Here is a 15,095-nt window from a genome sequence, read left to right as displayed (position 1 = left end):
TACAAGTAGTGCAGAACGCAGCGGTCAGAGCGATCCTTAGACCAAAGCCAAGATCCCATATGACTCCTATTCTCAAAGCTCTGCACTGGCTTGGAATGAAAGAAATAATTATGTTTAAAGTCATGGTAGTATTCTTTAAAGCATTCCACAGCCTGGGCACTAAGTACCTTAAGAAGCGTGTTGTTCGCTACATTCCAATTCGGACCTTAAGATCCTCTACTGCAAGACCTTGCAGGCATCCCCAAAATGTGCTTAGCACATATAGATGGGAAATCATTTGGGTTTCAGAGTGCACAAATATGGAAAAGCCTACCTGCCTCATGGAGCGACTCAGCTGACCTGGCAACATTCAGAAGACACCTTAAGACTCGGCTTTTCAAGAACCAGTCTTAGTACCCTGCCACTATGTCCACCTTAGCACCGATGTCCATCTTAGCGCCAGGACAGCTATAGCTGAAGTAGCTGCTTGCACTATATTAAATCCTTTCATTTAATTTAATTTCACAGATGACAAGCTCTCATTCTTTAAAACGATACCTCTTAAATCAGACTATAATTAATCATCTCTATCCCATCTGTTAACGCCACCAATCATTTGCATGAAGTCACATAAATTTAATCTGCCTGTATCAATTTACTCAACCACAAAAACTGGTGCAAATGCTTAGAATGGTCACCTGATGAGGTCAAGACTATTCCCGTTAACCAACAATAACCAACAACCACTGGAGTAGCCCCTAACCTTTGTTTATGGAGCAGCATGTTCCATGGTGTAAAGCATTTAATACCCATGTCAGAGGTCTTAAGTGCAATAGAAATGCAGTTACATTTACATCTTCAAAAGCATGGAGCTGATCATTTGCATGAGTCAAGCTGGAAAGTCAATGAGCCATTTAATCACATTGATCTCACCTGTCTCTATGAGTAACCACTAGCCTGTTCTTTTATTCTATCTCAACAGGGATATCAAATGTGGCAAGTTGTTTTGTATTGGAGGGAGAGACACCCCAACGATGGCAGGTGGCATGATGTTCATTGGGCAATGTAAATGTGTATTCCCCACTCCTGTGTATGTAGAGAATTTTGCAATGGTAAAAAATGGAACAAAATGCGGACCAAAGATGGTGAGTGACAAATCTTTCACTTTCTCATTGATTTGATCCTCCTCTCCATTCTTCCTTCTTCCACCTTTACCCTCACTCTGACTACCTTTCTTTTAAGTCCTCTCCAATGTTTAGTGGAGAAATAGTCGTGATTTTGATTTGGATTAAACTAGCATCTTGTGTTTACTTATGTCTGATTATTTATTCAGGTAGCCCTGTTTCATTGATAGTCAGTGGGTGAATAAGCAAATGAGTTAGTGGGTAAGTTAGAGGGTACTGTATGGTATGTATCAGATAGAGACATCTAGCCACAGATTCCTTACCTCTGAATTTCCCAAGCGCCTAACTGGATCCAGGAGATTTTTCTTCAAGCAGTACCCCTGCGCACCAGTACTTTGCATCAGCTGGTTCAGAGTGACAGTGTTGGCTTTGTCCGTGATGGCAGTGACATCCGCGTCCCCTATATATGTACCACCGCGATGTCAGTTCTTTTCTTTGTATTCTAGCCAGTGCATATCAGTGAAGAGACCTCTGTCACTATTTGGCAGTCTTTTTTTGGCGTTTTGTCAGCCCCTTTTTGATGGGTAATTTTTTTCCACATGTCTAGGAAGACTTCTGGATTCAAACCATGCTGCGCTTGTAACTGCTTGTTGTCAGTGATGGACCCACACCTGGTTAGCCTCTGGTGCCTGGAGCATGACCACGATTCAGAGTCATTCTTCGACTGTGAAGCCATGACTCAGAAAGCTTTGAGGGAGTGGTTCCTAAAGCTACTTGCTGCCCAGCACCCGACTCAGCGTCGCTCAACTCTGAGGAGGTCTTGTTCATGGTCCCAGTCAAGAGTAATGTCCAAGCACTGCTCTGGGAGTCTCAAGTCCTCATCCTCATATCCAAAGTAGTCAGGTAGGCCAGGTAAGAGGTATAAGAATCACTTGAAGTTGAAGCATGCTTCAGCTTTTTCCTGTCTTTCGGTACCGAGGAGGCTTGGCTTTCTAGGCCTTGTTCTGCTGAACCTGCACCTGGGTCCGCTTTGTGCTTCTTTTGAGATCCAGAGCAAACCTTGCCCAGTTTGAGGAAGTTTATGACGTCATGTGCCTCGTGTTTAGGCAGCTTGACCCTACCGGCGTGCCTTCAGGCTTTGTGGGTGCTGAGGAGGCTCCATCAGGTTCCGCACCGGCGGCTCCGGCCTCAATGCCAATGTCACTTCATGGATCCGGGAATGGATCCAGTCCAGCACCTGTTGTGTCTTTGCGACCTTCTCCGGCACTGGCCCCAACGTCTAAGCTCGCGACACAGCTGGTAATCCCCCGGTGGCACCAGCCCTATTCTGATTCCTGATGACCCAGAGCTTGTATGAAGTCAACCAATGCCAATACAGGCTTCAACAGAATTAGGCCATTTCCTGAGCCCTATTCCGGAGGGCTAGGAGTGGAAGAAGATTGGGAGGGGTCACTGGACCCTTTAGAAGACCAGCGTTATCATGATATGGACAGGTGTGAGGAGCTGGGTGAAGCCAGTGGACTGGACACCTCTCGAGATTCTGGCATGCATTCTCCGCAACCGTAGCTAAGAAGAAGTGTGCAGGATTTGCTATTGTGGTGCGAAGGGCGGCTGAGATCCTAAACCTTCAGCTCCCTTCGGTGGCAGTCAAGACTGGTTTCTTGACAGAGGTCTTGTAGCCAATTCAGAACTATTGCTACAGTTTAATGAGACCCTTACAGATGTCCTACTGGGTACGTGGTCCAAGCTCATTACAGGGTCTCCTGGGGATAGGATAATTGCCCATCACCCAAGCTTCCTCACCAACCACTGTATCCCAAAGAGCATGGTGCTCTAAGCCTCTTCCTAACATAGTGCTTTCCCTTCCATGCCCTTGGACAGGTAATCCAAGATTGAGGATGGTTGGGGTAAGAATTTTTTTTTCTCTTCCACCAGCCTTGCATTGTGGTTGGTAAACACTGAATTCTTATTGGGCCGTTATTCCTACTCCCTGTGGGAAACAGTTGTGCAAGTGCTTGCCACAGATTCCGGGGGAAGCCTAGGCCACATTCAATATCAGATGGGTGAGATGCAGTAAATTCGCCATCCGTTGTGGTCTCCAAACAACCAACGAACTGGGCAGAGCAATTTCATCAACATTGGTTATTTGAGGGCATGCTTGGTTGAGGAACTTTGATGGCACCCATCTCTTTGGAGGCAAGGCAGACATGGCGCTGGAGGAGAGTTTTAAGGACCCACGGCTACGGCCAAGTCCTTATGCCTCTTAGTGGCCACACATCCCCAGTCTGCCTTTTACCCTTTTCGTGGCCACAAAAGGGGCTTTCAGCTCTGCCAGCCACAGGACTATGCAGGTTTCACAACCTCCCTGTGGCTCAGTGGGTTTGGTGACCAGAGGTCGGGTCAGTCTACCACCCCTTCTGCAGACTCCGCCACCAAACCTTGCCCTTCTAGATCATGGGCAGCTAGTTGGTGGCAGGATCAGCCATCACCTCCACCATTGGCAGACCATCTCATCAAACAGGTTGGTCTTTCAGATAGTCAGTAGAGACTACTCCTTTTCCTTTAAGACTACCCCTCCCTCAATGCCTCCATCGTACAACCTGCTGACGGAGGATCATTTGATTTTACTCCTGGGTGAATTCATGGCTCTCTTGGCCAAGGGAGTCATAGAGAGGGTTCTAGAGCCAGAAGTAGGCTGTGGTAGTTATTCCCGCTACTTTATAGTCCCAAAAAAGGACAAGTGCCTTCGTCCTATCCTTGACCAACGAGCTCTTGACTACTTCCTCAAAAAGAAAAATTCAGGAGGGCACATTTACAAGCCCCTTGCCACACTTTTGAATCATCGTTGCATCACTTTTTATGTACAAGCGGCAGCGCACACGATGTGCCACATTGCAGCCCATTTACAACGTGACGCATATAGGAAGATGCATCACGTTGAAAAGCCCTGCGTCACATTATACCTGCGTCATGTATACTATGTGCAGGGTGGGCGTTCCCACGCAGAAAAGCCTTGTAAAAGTGATGCAGTGAAATCTACAAGATTTCACAGCACCACTTTTAGGATGCCACTGCGCATCCTAGGAGCAGGTGAAAGGACTGACGCAGTGTACTACGAATAAGCCTCCCATGCGTTGCTGGAGTTGGATCGTGCTTCGGGCACGACTCCAGCAATGCGTGACTTTTGCGACGACAAATGCATTAGCATTTCTGACGCATCTGTCAGTTTGGCGCCATAGTGCACCATATTCTAAATACGGCACATCCAAGGTGGCGCAAGGCTTTCGAAGGCTGGAACCATGGAAACTGACGCATCTATACAGTGTCAGCAATTTCTAGTAAATAAGCCCCAAGACGCTCATTCTAGCTCAGGTCCTGTCTGCCCCGGACCCATGAGACTTGATGGTAGCATTGGCCTTAGAGGCCTCCTATTTCCAAATTCCCATCCTGCCTGCCCATTGGCCCTACGTGCGGTTTACTGTAGGCCACAAGCATTTTCAGTTCACCATTCTTCTCTTTGGCCTTACCAGCACCCCTTGGCTGTTCACCAAGGTTATGGCAGTGGTCACAGCTCATCTGCCCAGATCAAGGGTACCAGTCTTCCTCAGTCTCGACAACTGGCTGTTGGAGGTGAGGTCACCACAGGCTGTTGTCTCCCACATCTGGGCTATGGCAGAACTCCTGTATTCTCTGTGGTTTACTATCAGCATGGTACACCCTGCACTAATCCAGACAACCCTCTTGGTGATTTTAGTGGCTTTGATAACCATAGAAAGATCTCAAAGTGGCAGCTGTGGAGAGCAGCCTTCAGGCTTATCTTGAAGGAGTGTAGATTAGATGAAAAGAATCCACACAGTGTTTAGCCAAAATAAGTCTGTTACTATCACTATCATAGTGGTATATCTCCTATCCGGATACAAGAATGCTGCAAATGCAATCAGGTGAGTAGCACAAAATACAGTGGTTTTCAGGGGAAGACCAAACCATATACTAAGAAAGTGAAATGTGGACTGCAAACAAGAATGGAACTTGGACCAGAAGACCCAGAGGCGCTGGGGACACAAGGAACCACCCAAGGTGAGTACCCATGAACCCTGATCGGAGGCTGTTTGCAGAGTGGAAACTCTGCTGTGTGCGCATTATAAGTCAATATAGAAGTCGCATTTGCAGTTTTGAAGAAGAAGGACCCTTCCCAGAGGACCTCAATGAATTCCCTTGGAGTACGGCAGAATGGAGAACCACTTCACCCATAGAAGACCCAGGAACTAGGTTATCTACACCAGGAAAGCCAGGTGCATAGGGGTGAAGAGAAGTCAGAACCTGCCGTAGATGACAATGGAAGACTTAGAAGAAAGTGCCTCTGGAGAAGTTCAGGAAGGAGTCAGGTGGAATCCAAGGGTGGATTCTAGACTTTAATAACCTGTAAGTGGAGGGGATAGAGTCCTTGCCACTCAGCAGTGACCAGGAGGCACAAAGACACAATGCCCACAGATATGAGGAGGTTCTGGAGAGTCGATGGTGACATTGTCACTACAGCTGTGAGGACCAGCTGATGCTGAGGAAAACCAGGAGCCATACACAAGCAGTCCCACGACGGATGTCAATGACTAGGTGATTCATGTCTCGCAGGAGTACCAAAAGCCTTGATAGCCGCAACTGACGTGGAAGATGAAGTAGGAGCAAGTTGGGTACAGCAAGGTCCAAGGGGCCCACCAACAGCAAGTGTATCAGAGCCGGCTCTGAGCAAGCAGGGGAGCTCATTGAAGCAGTAAAAGTCCCTCAGGAGAACACACAAGCCAAAGGCCCTGGAGTCATAAGAGGACCTCGAGCAGGTCACCAAAGATGAAGATATAAACAAAACAATGGCCCTAGACTATTGATTAGTGTGACTTCATCAACAAAATGTTTCTGTTTGAGGAATGCAATTCAATCTGCATTTCAGAAGTCAAGCTACATGGGAGAAAAGATTATTAAATGAGCAATGAACACCATAACCATATTTCGGATTTGTATTTATCAAAGAACCAACTAGTACAGTTATTTACAACACATTATACTAATACACGGCGCAAGAAAAAAGAATTGTAGTCAAGATTGAGAAAGGGGTGCTCAAGTGAAGAGAGGGAAATGCAGAGACAGTTATAATGTACAATTCAAATATTTACAAAAAAGAGAAAACAAGATCTCGCGGTATTATTCCCGCCTGTTGAACAAGCCTGTCCAAATTATTCAAGGGGAAAACCGGGGGGAAAATAAAAGGTACAGGCACATAAAATAAAAAGTGTCGACGTTTCGACCCTGGTGCTCTAGGGATTTTTGCTTCCTCGGCTGCGGGTCTTCATCAGGACGGGGGAGGAGGGGAAGAGACCTGGCCGTGATCACACTTGCTGTCTGGATCAGCCACCAAAGCAGCTAGTCAGGTGTGATTTCCTCCAAGCTGGCTAAGATTCACCTAGTTATGATTCAGATGATCCTATATCGATATTGGACTTGTAGTATATAATTGGAACCAATGTAATGTGGATCAATAGTATCCTACCGGCGCCTCCAGGGCCCTCCGGTAATACGGGGAAAGAGGTTTGAATGCTGCTGATTTGGACTTGTAGTATGTAATTGGAACCAATGTTATGTGGATCAATAGTATCCTACCGGCGCCTCCAGGGCCCTCCGGTAATACGGGGAAAGATTCCAAATGCGGCTGATGTGAATAATCACAGACACAATGCGTGCGATGGAAATGCCAATGGTTTGTTCCTGTGAGAAGGCAGGCACCACTGTTACCTTAATTGTCTTGGTTGAATATCTGCGGGCAAACGTCACCGTCAGGATTCCCACACCAAAGATGAAGGCCCACTGTGTAGAGGATGCAGGAAGATGCTGAGCTTGGAGGAAAGAGATGCTGGAAGCTGGCACTTCTTGTACTTTGAAGATCTCTGGAGTGCATATCCAACAACCGCTGGGACCGTTGGGTCCCAGCGGTTCTGAGGATTGATACTGGCCTCAAAATTGCAGAGAGGACAGGTCAGGCCTCAACAGAGTTGTAGAAATATCACCTGTGTTGCTGAGCCTCCATAGGTCAGTAGGAAGACCGGAGCAGCAGACCGATCTGCTTCATTGTGATCCCTTGCAGTGACTCCTTCACTCCAAGGGATATTTCTTCAGGTGTCCTTGATGCCCACAGGTCTGTTGTAGAACCTGGAAAAAGCAAAGACACACACGATAAAGAAGATTGAAGAACAGCAATACCAGGAGCAGGAGGAGTCTTCTTTGGTGCAGTCTACAAGTCCAACGTCGTCCAAGTATCCAAACTGTTGAAGAGCAACATTGTTTCAGGGTTAAGTCTTGTCCCCCGATGAATCTAAGGACCATCCACAGGTAAGCCCTTAGGTCCCGTAAGGTAAAGGTCAGAACAACTTGGGGGTCCTTCCCAGAGTAGGGGATGGACAGAGGACAGGATACTCCCATGTCCTTTGTCCAGCTTTGTGCCAGGATCGGGAGGCAAGGGTTCCCTGAAGTGGCTCAAACTGGAATATGCAAGGAGGGCACCAAATGGGCCCTTCAAAGCAGCATGGTGGCACTGGTAAGCGCCCTCACTCCAGCCCATTACACAAAGTCCTGTCTGGAAGTTGGTCACACCTCCATGTGACAGGAAACATATTGTTCTACATTCCCCAGCTCGAGCTCAGCTCAGTAGCAGGATGGCAGGATTGTGTCTGTGGTCGGCAGCAGCACTAACTTGCTGGCAGACCATGAAAGGCAGTTATTCGGAGTACAGGGGGTCCCCTAAGGAGCCCCCAGTACATGGGATCATACTTCCAACACTGGAATTAGTGTTAGGGTATGATTCCAACATGTTTGATACCAAACATGACTGAGTTTGTTGCAGCCACTATATAGTAAGACATCTCGTAATGACTGATGTCTACTATATGTATTAAAATGGCTGCCCACACTTACAAAGCCTGGAGAATCGACTCTGGGGTTTGTAGGGGTGTCCTGCTCATGCAGGGGCACCCTCACATGTATATGCAAGCATCCTGCCCTTAGTACTGAAGAGCCTGCCATAGGGGTGACTTACCGGTTTAAAGTGCAGTGACTTCAGATATAAGGAAACTTGAATCTGTCATGAGAGGTGCACGTACCAACTCACACAGGCTGCAATTGCAAGCCTGTAGCCACAGTTTAAGTGGACTCCCATGTTTGGCACAATACATGTTGCAGGCCATGGGAGGTCCCTGGTGTACCTATTCCCTGGGTACCTCAGTACCATATACTAGGGACTTATAAGGGTACACCAGTAGCCAATTATGGAGGTACCAAAGTACTTACCATGTCAATTTAGGGGAGAAAACAAAAGACATACAATAGATGGATGGAATACAGAACACATCAAAACCTTCATTCCCGGTTGTGAGATCTGGGGGTGGTGCCCTGAAAAAGGTCCTAGGATGCTTGTTTCCAGTCCAGAAAGGACCTGGCTTGGCAGTTCATGCTGGGTTGTTTCCATGAGGCACAGGGTCATGCCAGGGGGCATAAACTCAGACATCAATACCAGCCGATCATGAATGGTATCTCCATCCAGAGGTGGTGCAAAATCTCTTTCAGCAGTGGACAAAGCCTTGGTTAGATCTGGTCATCTTCGCAGAGCTCGCAATGTCAGCAGTTATGCATTCATGAGTTTCCAAAGTGACTCTCTCCCGGAGATGCTTTTCATCTTGAGTGGAGTGTGGGCCTTATGTGCCTTTCTGCCCATACCACTTGGGTCCAGAGTTCTCAATTAGATCAGGAATGCCCGGGCCCAAGTTATTCTTCTGGCCCCAGACTTGGCACGGAGAGGCTGATAACCTGAGCTTCTCAGCATGAGCATCGATCCTGCGATCAGAATTCCTCTTAGGGAGAATCTTCTGTCTCAGCAGCAGGGGAAGGTCATCCGCCTAAACCTGTAAACTCTACGCCTTCTTGTGTGGAGATTGAGCAGTGACAGTTGAAAGCATTTGTCCTTCCTCCCGAAGTCTGAAAATGCTATTTTGGCAGCCAGTAGTCACTTCACCAATTCGTCATATGCCTGCTGATGGTGCAAATTTGTAATATATTGTATAGAAAAGTTTATTGACCCTCTTTCTTCTTCCCTTTCTGATGATTTGCTTTTTATTTTAAGCCTTGCTCAGAAGGGCTCTGCTCAAGGTACTTTAAAAGTGTACTTTTCAGCCCTGTCTGCCTTTTTGCAGCACCAGAGCAACCCTCATTGTTTAAACCAACATTGTAAATACATTTCTCAAAGGATTTGTACATGTGTTCCCACCTTCCCCTTTCATTATTCTCAGTGGGATCTTAATTTGATTCTCACATTTCTGATGTGCGCTGCATTTGAACCGCTGTACAATATCCCCCTCTGGCTGCTTACAATCAAGACAGCCTTTTCAGTGTCAATCACATCTGCCAGGAGGTTGAACAAAGTGCAGGCTTTGTCATCCAAGCCTCCTTGCCTGACAGGTTTTCCTGATAAATTGGTGTTTCATACTAGGGCCTCTTTCTTGCTGTAAAGCTCCTTTCCACATCCTGCAATCTACCACTTACTATGCTCTGCCTCATCCCTCTAAGTAAGAGGAGTGACTCCAAGCCTGGATCCATAAAGAACATTGTCGTTCTATTTTGACCACACAAAAAAAATCCTGGTGGACCACCGACTCTTCATGGTTTTCCACGGGGCAAAGAAAGGTTGTGCGGTACCAAAGAGGACTATCTCACGATAGGTAGTCCTTTGCATCAACATTTGAAACAGTCTCCTGAAGGCCTAAGAGCTCATTCCACCAGAGCTAATGCTGCTACCACAGCTTTATATGGGACATTCCAGTCCTTGACATTTATCAGGCAGCAACATGGGCAACCCTGCACACATTTACCAAGCATTACTGCCTCGTGGTCAGGCCAGCGTCAGGTAAGTCCTCTTTAGCTGTTCTGTCTTGCAGAAATTTCTGGTCTAAACTTGTCCTCAGTCCCTCCGTGGATGGTATTGCTTGGTTATATGTTCCAAGGCTAGATGTCTCTATCAGATTAACAAGTGACTTACCTTTTGTAATGCATTATCTGGTAGAGACATAATCTAGTCACAGCTTCCTTACTGACCTACCCATCCTCCAAGCATTGCAGTCAAGATTAAATGGTCAGAGGTGTTCCCTTTCAGTGCCCTAGTTGTTCAAATCACACCACTGTCAGTGCACTACATGGTTACGCTCTTCTGGCATGGAAAGTTGTGAACAGTAACATCAGCACAAGAGGTGGCACCTTTAGAGATGACACAGACGTCACTTCCGGTGCAGATTACTTTGACGACGTAACACAGAGCTGACCAATTTCACCTGCCTGTATGCAGGGATTTTGCTCAAAGTAAAAGATTTCAGATTCAGTCTGATGCCTGGGAAATTCAAAGGTAAGGAATCTGTGGTTTGATCATGTCTCTAACGGATAAGGCTTGACCGAAGGTAAGAAAATTGTTCATCAAAGTGCAACCTGCATTATTAACCCACTTGGAATTGCCATTCTCTTCTTAATCCCATTGCTTTCTTTATAATCAATTTCTTAATTTTAGGTAGTAGCTCAATTTTACGAATTCCCAAAAAGGAGATCTACAAGCTGATAAAGCTCCCTTTTGATAAACTGTCAAGATGGGGAATACCCAATTCCATGCGAGGTTTTGTGAAATATACCATACCCGGTTTGAATACCTGGATACAATAACTCAAACTCATCTTACAATTCCTAACACGACAGGAAGGGAGATTGTTTTCTTAATATAAAAAGGATCAAGAACAAAAAATGGCCCTAGTAGACCCTCTTTAAGTCAACTATGACGTGAAACAAGAAGATGGGAAAGAAAGAGGACATCTGCTGAAGTAGAGGGAAAAGAAGACCAGATAAACACACAAAAAATGGGGGACGAAGAAGGTGATAGAGAGTTCTGGGAAAGGGGCAAGCAAAAAGCAGGAGAATAGGAGATACAAGCATCTCACTTATATCATTAGGCTGGGGAAATGGAGGGACAAAGGGAGGGGGTCTAATGTAACAGTGACAAATAATAAAGAGGAATTATGGAAGCTATGTGGGACACCCATCACCTTGTTTAAGAAAAAAAATGGGTGATTTAGGTGAAATATAAGGTAAACCAGCAAGGAACCGGGCAGAGTTAGAGGGAAGGAAGCGAGATTTTATGCAGTGGTACAGGACTCCACTGAAAACAAGTATTGGCAAAGCCAACATGTGTGGCCTTTTTTATTCAGTGCAAGTGTTCTTCATCAAGATTTTATGTGTTCATGTAGATGAGTGTGTGGATGGATTGGTCAGTCACTCATGTGCTCACACGCCCTTTCATCTTTCCATCAGATATTAATAAATGCACTCACCTTGTCCATTATTGCCGTAATTTAACCATGCAATAAAAATACTATATGATACTGGCAAAGGGAAACGTGGACAAAATAGAGATTGCACTGAGGGTTCAGGTATGCAGATAGTTTTTCTTGTGAAAATATGTGATTAGGGTTCCTCTATAATGTTTGAGTCAAGTGCATAGTCAAAGTAAAACTTCATAGTTTAACTTTTGTATTGTAAAATGAATTGTTCACATTTCGCTAAGAAGAAATCCCACAAGCTTTGCATAGTATTAGGAGGACAATGTTCATAACCCAAGGAATGAACACAGGATGGATGCAGCAGCAGCAATACAAAGTTCACACACGCACTCACACACACACTCATGCACACACACAAAAATAACACACTGATCAAAGGAAAATAAGCCACAGTCGATACACCAAATAACAAATTGTGTAAGAGAAACAAAGGGCCTCATTATTGAAATGTGTTGCACCAATGGGGAAACACAGTGATGCAACACTTTTCATTGCACCCTTCTTGTAAACACCATGGCTGCACCATATTTACACTATGGAGCACCATGTCACAAGGGTTTACCAGATATGTCAGGAATCCTGACATGTCTGGTGGCGAAGTAATGATGCACTGCTGGAGTGTGTCGGTCAACTGGTGCAACTCCAGCAATGGTGTCATTATACATGGGAGAGTCCCGTGTGAAAGGCGCTGCACCACTCCTTACGCCTGCTTGAAGCAGGCGAAAGGATTTGACGCAGTCGTTAAAGTGGTGCAGTGAAATCTCATAGATTTCACTGCGCCACGTCTACAAGCCTTTTTTACGTGGGAACGTCCACCCTCATACATTATACATGACGCAGGTATAATGTAATGCAGGCATTTTACAACGTGACAAATCTGCCTAGATGCATCACTTTGTAAATAGCGCACAGGATGGCACATTGATGACGCCGCTGGTGCCTCTCTGAAACGGGCCTCATTAATTAAAAGTGTTGCATCACTGGGGAAAAAGACTTTTCATTGTGCCCTCCTTGTGACACGATGGATGCACTGTATTTACACAACGGCGCTCCATGCCTTAAGAATTGACCCGATACGTCAGGGACCCTGACATATCTGGTGGTGCAGTAATGACGTATTGCTGGAGTGTCAGTCAACTGACGCAACTCCAGCAATGGTGTCAGTTGAAAGGCCCTGTGTCACTCATAACACCTGCTTGAAGCAGGTGAAAGGATTTGATGCAGTCAAGTCATAGTAGTAGTTCTCGTATGCCTCACTCATACCACTATAAAACAACTACACAGGCTGCTAAAGATTGTTAACATAGCATTGATTTCCCATTTTTGGCGATAAGTGCTTTTCCAGGAAGCATAGCCATAGGAGCTTGCCTCCGGGGACGCTAGTCCAAGTTGTAAACTCTCCATGAACAACCTGACGCATTATGGGAGGTGTGGATATTTCTTTCCTTTCATTTGGATAAAAGCACCAACTGTTTGTAAACCTCAGGCCCAGATCAATCAGTCACAAACTGCCAACTAATCCATCATTCATTTTCTAGTAAATAACTGACTTTTCCAGTTTTGCTGCTTCTTGTTGTAATTAATTATATTAATAGTGCCCTAAACTTACTGAAAGGATGAATCACCCGTGGAAACAGTTTTTTTTATTTCTTTATTCTATTCATGTTTATAGTGACTATAAAGTGTGAATTCCACCTGAACATGTTAGATGAGCCCTTGTGTGTAAATCAACTTTTCACAGCAAGCAGAGGCAGTGAGGAAGCAAACATGTGTAACAGGGCCATCCATATTTGGTGCCTGTACGAATTGAATGTGGCCCCATCATGCTCAGTGTTATTTTAGTGTGAATGCTGAGATCCAAGATCTGTGTAAATATGAGCCCAATGAAAACCCTGAGCGACTAGAGGTACAGCTCAAGGGCAATAAGCCTTTAAAAGTATAAACACATATTAGTCATTTTTTTGTACTGCTACTACAAATGTATTTTATTCTTATAACATAAGATATTTGTAAAGAGAAAGTAAAACTGATGAATACGGATTATTCACTGTAATTTTTCACACACGTTCCTGTGTAAACAGAAGCACTTCATAAAGTCACAATAACAGTTTGCATTTCATATTCCATTGAAAATAACGTCAAAAAAAGCATAGTTCATGTCCAAAATCCCAATGCATTTTGGGTTTAAATAAAACCCTTTGTCAGGGGATAAAGAAATTTAAGTTTTATGAAGTACAATCTTGAGATGTCGAAGTTCAATGTTGAAATCTTTTCAGGATCTACAAAACAGCAACAGAAAAGTCTGTATTTCAAGTCTGTCATGGATTACATATTTAAAATTGAAAGGATGGGGGGGGCCGCCGGGAAAGAGCCAACGTGTGAGAAGAAGTGATAAATTTAAAATATTTTGGAGCGCAACCGCTCCTGTGTCTAGTGGATATTCGTGCACCCACAGAGCAACGTGGTAAAAGAAGACATACGTACACCCACCAAGCAACGTGGTTAAATATGAAAAGAAGTGATGTAGGTCAAACCCAAAAAGAAGCAACTAGATCAAAAGTGCAAACAAACAGTTAACAAGCCATCGTGCATAAAAACTAAGAAACCACCTATGTAGATGAAGCAAGTTGCTAAGTAAAGGAAACTGACTATTACTGGATCTGCTTACTGAGCACTGTCGCAGATGCAGCGCGTCCCGGGAAATCACCCCGAGCACAAAAATAATCTTCTTAAGAAAACAAGTCCTGCTGCCCTAAGGTGAAGAGAAATGAAGCCGGGGGCTTAGTTCTGTGGATTCTTAGCGAGTAGAGTACTATTAAAGAAAACATGCATGCAGCTTACCTGTAACAGGAAAAAAAGAATAAGTGGTGCTGGATTCGCCCGTCAAGAATATCTGCAAAGAATCAAAGGATTCTAAGAATGAAAGCTTCCTGAGATAACTAGGCGAAAAAATTACAAAAAGATACTGTTCTAAAATGAACTGAACCTCCGTAGCATACCTCAGTGTTCAAACGCCACCAAACAATCTTAGGTGCCCGACCTGAGTCCGCCTAGCGTGTCACGTGGTGCGGAACTCAGGAAATAGTTATACTGAAGCGTAGCTAAACTAAAAAACGGACTATGGTGAAGGCAAATGACTCACCGAGCAACACCGAAGATGTGGGCGGTAAATATAGTAGTTTCGCAGGTCCAGTGCAACGACTGGCGCCTGCATGTTAACAATAACTCCCTTATTGGTGCGTTCAGAGGTCAGAAAGAGTAAATGTCAGCCTCCCTGGGAAATTAGAAGCATTCTAAAGCTGCAAAATAATAATCATAATGCTGACAAGATGGTAAAAAATGAATCATGCAACGAAAGTGAAAAACACCATTAAATCAAGGAAAGGAGGTGAATTATTTTTAGAAGTGTAAAGAATCTTAGAGAGGTTTGACGGTGCTCAGATGAAAAAAGCAAAGGTACATGAGTGAAAGAATAGGAGAAAAAGAGATCCCAGCGTACTCCCATAAAATCTATATGTTGTTATCACACTAATCTAGAAAACACAGTAATTCACAGGGCTCGAAAATTCCACTCGACCGCTCG

The 15,095-nt window shown here is 44.9% G+C and overlaps 1 protein-coding gene across 3 annotated transcripts in view; it reads left to right on the top strand.

The window, feature by feature from the left end:
- Positions 1-15,095, top strand: part of LOC144791743 (zinc metalloproteinase-disintegrin-like lachestatin-1) — a 4,387,327-nt gene that overhangs the window by 3,643,147 nt on the left and 729,085 nt on the right. For all 3 annotated transcript variants that reach the window (XM_078666511.1, XM_078666510.1, XM_078666512.1), the window contains one exon: positions 962-1,124. In XM_078666511.1, coding sequence (XP_078522637.1) covers positions 962-1,124 — 163 coding nt within the window. The remainder of the gene's footprint in view (positions 1-961; positions 1,125-15,095) is intronic.

The sequence above is a fragment of the Lissotriton helveticus genome, chromosome 11, assembly GCF_964261635.1.
Source record: "Lissotriton helveticus chromosome 11, aLisHel1.1, whole genome shotgun sequence".
Classification (NCBI taxonomy): Eukaryota; Metazoa; Chordata; class Amphibia; order Caudata; family Salamandridae; genus Lissotriton; species Lissotriton helveticus.
This window is presented reverse-complemented; position numbering and strand designations above follow the sequence as displayed.